Source organism: Colobus angolensis, unplaced genomic scaffold, assembly GCF_000951035.1.
Source record: "Colobus angolensis palliatus isolate OR3802 unplaced genomic scaffold, Cang.pa_1.0 Scaffold215, whole genome shotgun sequence".
In the NCBI taxonomy this organism is placed as follows: domain Eukaryota; kingdom Metazoa; phylum Chordata; class Mammalia; order Primates; family Cercopithecidae; genus Colobus; species Colobus angolensis.
The window spans coordinates 486,297-493,177 of NW_012115322.1; the positions used below are offsets into that span (position 1 = coordinate 486,297).

At 40.5% G+C, this 6,881-nt stretch overlaps 1 protein-coding gene across 1 annotated transcript in view; it reads right to left on the bottom strand.

Moving 5' to 3' along the window:
* The window catches only part of FMNL2 (formin-like 2), a 130,400-nt gene that overhangs the window by 84,515 nt on the left and 39,004 nt on the right, over positions 1 to 6,881 (bottom strand). The window contains exon 5 of the mRNA XM_011943043.1: positions 5,114 to 5,266. Coding sequence (XP_011798433.1) covers positions 5,114 to 5,266 — 153 coding nt within the window. The remainder of the gene's footprint in view (positions 1 to 5,113; positions 5,267 to 6,881) is intronic.

Below are 6,881 nucleotides of genomic sequence, written 5' to 3' on the forward strand. Positions count from 1 at the left end.
TCTCGCTCTGTCACCCAGGCTGGAGTGCTGTGGCTGGATCTCAGCTCACTGCAAGCTCCGCTTCCCGGGTTCACGCCATTCTCCTGCCTCACCCTCCTGGGTAGCTGGGACTACAGGCGCCACCACCTCACCCGGCTAGTTTTTAGTAGAGACGGGGTTTCACCGTGTTAGCCAGTGTGGTCTCGATCTCCTGACCTCGTGATCCGCCCGTCTCGGCCTCCCAAAGTGCTGGGATTACAGGCTTGAGCCACCGCGCCCGGCCCAAGGGGGAAGATTTCTTGAGCCCAGGAGGTTGAGGCTATAGTGAGCTATGATTGTGCCACTACACTTCAGTCTGGGCAACAGAACAAGATCCTGTCTCAAGAAATCATCATCATCGTCATCATAAGAAAAACAATTCTTGCTCTTAAGAAAAACAAACTCTTGCTCTGGAGGAGTGTAGAAGAAATATTAATGGTAGTTAGTGTATTAAAGGCAATGTGGATCTTGGTGTTGCTTTTAAAGAAAAGATATTTGAAAATAAACCATTGCAATGGGAATATGTAAACTACGGGCATATTCAGGAACGTAAAAGAAGACAAAAAATTTTTAAGGAAAAAATGAGCAGGATTATATAATTGTTTTGAAATTATCATCCTTGGTTATAAGGATCAATAGCAACGGTGAATCTTGGTTTCTGTCTCATGACTCTCTCTCTCTCCACTGGACAGCTCTCCACCTCCATCATAAAGCACCTGTTCCTGAAAGGACAGGTTCTTCCCTCTTTCCCTAGCACACCTTATCTTTATATAGGGCTGTGCTCAACTCATGTTCTTTCACTTCTCCTCCACCTGGAGCAACCTTTCCTTACCCTGAGGACCAACTCTGGACATTGCCTAAAGTCCAGTTTAAATTTGTCCCTTCCTCCAAACCCTGAGTTAGCACTCCACCTCTTTCTTTGAAAACTCATTTACTTACTATGTCATTTCTTACTCGAGTTAATGGCATTAATTTGGACCTTCTTAAAAATCAGAAAGTATTTTCTCTTGCATCTGAAATAATACAGACTTTGGCCTCACAGATCTGATGTGCACATATGTCCCTAAACAGCATTGTTAAATTTAGTAAACTTTGTAGCCACGCTGACAGAAACCTGTCTTAACTGAAGGCACACCACATTCTAATTTTAGGAGACAATATAAACCAGGTCTCTACTGCATCAATAACAACAGTTTTCCTCTAGCCTGACAAATACACGGTAATATAGAATCCAATAGCTGATATGACTCAGGGGGTATGTTATGACATAAAATGTTTAACAATCAATTTTTAATAATTAAAAAGTAAAGTATGACTACAAGGAGGAAAAGGTATGTCAACATTAGAATTTGGTAAACAAAAAAACGAACAAAAAAAAAACACACTTGTATTTTAGAACTCAGTGTTTTTCTTTTTTTTCTTGAGATTGAGTCTTGCTCTGTCGCCCAGGCTGGAGTGCAGTGGCATGATCTCAGCTCACTCAACCTCTGCCTCCCAGGTTCAAGCGATTCTCATGCCTCAGCCTCTCAAGTAGCTGGGATTACTGGTGTGCACCACCCCACCCAGCTAGTTTTTGTTGTTGTTGTTTGTATTTTTAGTAGAGACAGAGTTTCACCATGTTGGCCAGGCTGGTCTCGAACTTCTGACCTCAAGTGATCCTCCCACCTTGGCCTCCCAAAGTGCTGGGATTACAGGTGTGAACCACTGTGCCCAGCTGAACACAGTGTTTTTCATTTTTTCTTCAATCATGCCCATTTACAACGTGTTTTAAATTTCCTGAAATCTCATTTTTTTCTTCCAATATTAACCAATCCTTTTGCCAAGTGGTATCAGATAAGATTACTATATCTGTCTTATTATCGGGAGATTAAAAAGAAGGAACTAAAATCTGCATTTGGGTACAGAAGACATATACTAATTAAACAAAGCTACCAGAATAAATCATCTTCATAGAGCATGAATTTATATATTTTTTCTTTTTCAAAAAAAAAAAAAAACCAACCTGTGCTATTAAAATGCAAGATACTGTCAAGGTTCAAATTCTAAAAATGAGGAATCATAATATGATAACAGAGTGTATCAAAGTTTAAAAGGCAGCAGGCTTTATTCTAGTACGGCATGTCAGCACAAAGCCACAAGGTTATCATATTATATCATGGAGAGCAGTCGGAACACCCTGCCACCATGCCCTGGGAGCTCACTTGGATGTCGTTTTCACCCGTGACTTATGAGATTTTCCGGTTTGAAGCCTCATCATCAGTCTGTAAATTGAAGCTGCTCCAGAGGCAAGAGGGGAGAAGCAGCTCTAATGGCAATGGAACTGAAAATACTCAGGCAGAGAAACCAATCTGGTGGTGGCATGAGAGATTAATGAAACCAGAGGAGGAGGAGAGAGCAGGATGAGAAAGGACAAAGTAGAAGAGGAGAAGAAAATCAGAAAGGAGGTGGTAGAAAGAAAAGGGAGGATGATAAAAAGAAAGCCAAAAGTGAAGGCAGTGTGTGCAGAAGAGAAAGAAAGGAGAGAGAAGGAGGAAGAGGAAAAAATGTAAACAATCTTTGGGTACATGAAAAGCAACATGTACCACATGCCTGTACTTCTGATTGTTGTTTTCATGTCACAGATGCTATATCCAATGACCAAATACAGAATTAGAATCCAGACATAAATCCACGAACCACAAGAGCTAGAAAACTATTGATATACACTGTTCAAAAAACAAAACAAAAATCTAAGCTTCAAGTCCTTAAGTGGCATGAAAGTTACCGCCTTGTCGGCTTTCTTGAGCTACTAGAAACCATACAGCAGAATCAAAGGAAATTTCAATGTTCTGTTCTTGAGCTTGAAATATTAAAACACAAAAGAGAAGAATGTGGTATTGGTTTCTTAGCTGGTCATCTTCAAGCACACCTGCCAACCAGAAACAGCACATATATAATTCCTGCTTTTTTCCAGATACAATTTCCCTATCTCCATGCTTTTGGTCTGACTTTCCAATGTGAAATTAATTCTAGCAAGATCCACCTTGAACCAAAACTGTGAAGCAGAACAGGCTGGCCTTGGATGTCCCTCGACCTCCAACATCCAGGGTTACATCCCTCTTTGAACCTGGGAAGTTTCCCAAATTTTTCCAATTCTTCTGCTCTACTGGAAAAAATACTTTAAAAAGTAAGCATACTGAATTATCAACCAGAAAAACGAATCCTTATTAAGGTGGTAGCTTGGCAATATATGATACTTTCTAAGTGTCCAATGATAGAAAACCAAATGACAATGTACTTTATAAATTAAACCCTTTACAAATAATTAGTTAAACTAGTGGTGAAAATTTCCATTCTAGTATCAAGGTGAACAGGAAATTCTTCAGACAATTAGCCTTTCTTGATATATCTGCCAAATCAGCCCATATATTCCTACCCACATGTGAAGCTGATGCAGATTAGCAGGTTGCATAACCCTTGGCCTATTGCAAATATAACGAGGTGAATTGAAACACTGCTCTTAATAGTGAATCAATTCATTCTAAACCCATTAACATTTTCTTCCAGTTCTAAACAAGGAAAATCTGAATGATTTACTGGAGGTATCATACTCAAACATCAAATCCTTCAGCAGAACTGAACTTCATTACACTGAAATGTTTAACTTTCCATGACCAAAACCCAAGTCAAAGGGACAAGAGGTAATTAGGCAACCAAATGCAAAGGTCTGAACGCCACATTTTCACTGACTGCATTTGACATATGGATTCTACTACAATGACTGAAAACCCAGAGTGATCGTAAACACTTAGAGAAATAATGTCCTCTTGCCAGAGCATGCCTGAAATAAGACAGAAACACTTTAAGCAAGAAAGAGTAAGTAAGGGGGTAGGATAGAAAAAAATGAAAAGAAAGAGTAAGCAACATTTTGGAATGAGGGTCTTATTAATAAAATTTTTTGTGAAAATCATGAACCATAGAAAACCTTTATAAACTTGTTCTAGATGATATCTCTGTCCTGACAGGCAGGAGTTTGATTTATCCACCAATATACAATTTGTTCTAAGTGTTATGCCTGACAAATAAGAAGCACAAAAATATTTTTCCATGAATGAATGATTGTAGGTATGAGTGAACAAACAATCTCAGCAACATTAAACCCATTACTGGTATAGGTGGTCAGCACCAATCTTCCCTTAGCATGGTACTATTTTAGCCAGGAGAGATGAGAAAGGGAATACTTGGGAAGAAATATAAGGTTGACAACTGGCCGGGCGCAGTGGCTCATGCCTGTAATCCCAGCACTTTGGAAGGCCAAGGCGGGCAGATCATCTGAGGTCAGGAGTTCGAGATCAGCCTGGCCAACGTGGTGAAATCCTGTCTCTACCAAAACTACAAAAAAGAAAAAAAAAATTAGCTGGGTGTGGTGGCAGGTGCCTGTAATCCCAGCTACTTGGGAGGCTGAGGCAGAAGAATTGCTTGAGCCCAGGAGGTGGAGGTTGCAGTGAGCCAAGATTGTGCCACTACACTACAGCCTGGATAACAAGAGTGAGATTCCATCTAAAAAAAAAGGTTGACAGTTGGAGCATACCTAATCAAAGGAACACTGCTTAATGGCATCTCACTAATACAAATTATCACTATGGCATTCTGTACCTATGGCTAAGAAAACACCCCAGAGCACACAACCTGAGCTACCACTGGAGAAATGAAAGAGAGCAGAAGGACAAAGGGTAACAAGGGGCTCTTTAGATTCCCAGTTCTCCAAGTGCTGCCTCTATCCTGGAAACAGTACCTCCACCAGGATGTCAACATTTCCCTGGTTTCAAAACCTTATCTGCCTATGAGACTACCCTGTTGTATCACTTGGCAGCAGAATTTCCTCACCTTTTGTGCTGAATCAAGGTATGGTGTTTCCAGAAGCTAAATGAAGTTATCAAACATCACCCAAGGAAAGAGCCCATGAACTCCTAAAGAAACTTTCATTTAGAGTCATTGTAAATGAAAGCGCTCTGTGGCAATTTATGAGATACAGTGCCCAGAATCATCAAAAGAAGTAGGGCCCTGTTGTCCCAGTACATCCTGCCAAAGTTGCCTCCTGATTAAACGAACTCACCGCAGTGCAGAATGTCTTCCAGAGCGGGAGACACTGTTGCCCACAGGTGAGGGCAGGTTGCTCCCTCTGTGCAGGTCCTCGATGGACCTACTCCAGGGCTTTGATTTGTCCACTGAGCTCTCCACAGTACTCTCCACACTTTCAAAGTCAAAACTAAAACAAAAGAGAAATGTCATTGAAGACTGAAAAATTCACATTCACATGTTTAAATGAACAGGTATAACTTGCCGTTCCTACAATACATCTGCACCTTAGTATGGAAAGTCTTTGTAAACAAAGAAGACTGGAAAGGAAATACAATGGAATTTCTGTGGGCCCAGTGTTAGCTTTAAAAATACAGAATGACAAATAATGGGTCTGGCAAAAGAATAATGGAACAATGAACAGCAAAAATTAAATAGTGATATATTATTTGTATTTTATTTTATAAGGCTTGCTGACTTACCAGTCGCTAACGTTGGTATGATGGAAGGGGGAAAAGATCTTACGGCTGTCTTCATTTTGCTTTAACAAGTCAATATGTTAGGCTTATACTAATTTATTCCTACCCATCAATTTTCACTGAGCATTTTCTCCCAGTGTGTTGGCAAGTGTACTTTTCCAAGCATATGTGATACATTACTAGCAAAGTTATGGATTTGCTTTGATTTTGGAATCTCCTCCCAGTGTGGTGCTCTTTAAAGTCAGACTGTTGTTTCTCTGACATTTTTTGAGGTTAGTACTCATGTTAACCATGTTAGAATAAATGGCAACTTAAGTTGCTCATTCTTATATAGTTTTAGGAACAAAGTTTTTAAACAGACAGGTTTTTGTGCTTCATACATTTCCCCCTTCACAAAGTCAGTAACTCTGCTTTCTCAAAAAAAAAAAAAAGGAATTGTATTGTTTCTATCCATTTCAACACCTGATCAGACAGTAGAACAATCAGAAGGCAGCTACACTTAATATCCTCAGGAAAATTTTAGAGGATACTGCAGAAGAAAAAACAATAATACATACAATAAATCTAAGTACAACTTTATAAAAGTATAACTGCCAAAATAAAATATTTGGTTAGAATCTGCATCTGAAAATTGGTGATGACTTTCACCTATAAAAGACTAATCAGAGAGCAGAGACTGACGCACAAAGTCCATGGAGGCATCTGATCACAATTTTGTCATGCCTTTGGCTGCAGGAGGGAATGCTGAACATAAAAGAGTTTGAATGAGGTAATGTAATAAAATTTTAACTGCTAAAACGGGGAGGGCATCCTGAAATCATTCGTGGCACTGACGCCCTCACTAGGCTACTCTGAAGCTCCCATGCCATTCAGCGTGTGTTCCTCTCAGCTCATCCTCACTCTCACACAGCAGAAAAAGGAAACACACATAGAAATGAGTGCTTCTAGGCTGGGCGCAGTGGCTCACGCCTGAAATCCCAACACTTTGGGGAGGCTGAGGCGGGTGGATCATCTGAGGTCAGGAGTTTGAGAGCAGCTTGCCCAACATGGTGAAACCCCATCTCTGCTAAAAATACAAAAATTAGCTGAGCAAGGTGGCCGGTGCTTGTAACCCCAGCTTCTCGGAAGGCTGAGGCAGGAGAATCACTTGATCCTGGGAGGCGGAGGTTGCAGTGAGCTGAGATCACGCCACTACATCCCAGCCTGGGTGACACAGTGAGACTCCGTCTCAAAAAAAAAAAAAAAACCCACCAAAATGGAAGCCGTTGCTCACCCAGTAATATCCTGAAGTAACTGTGATCACCCATCTATTGTCTCAACAATATA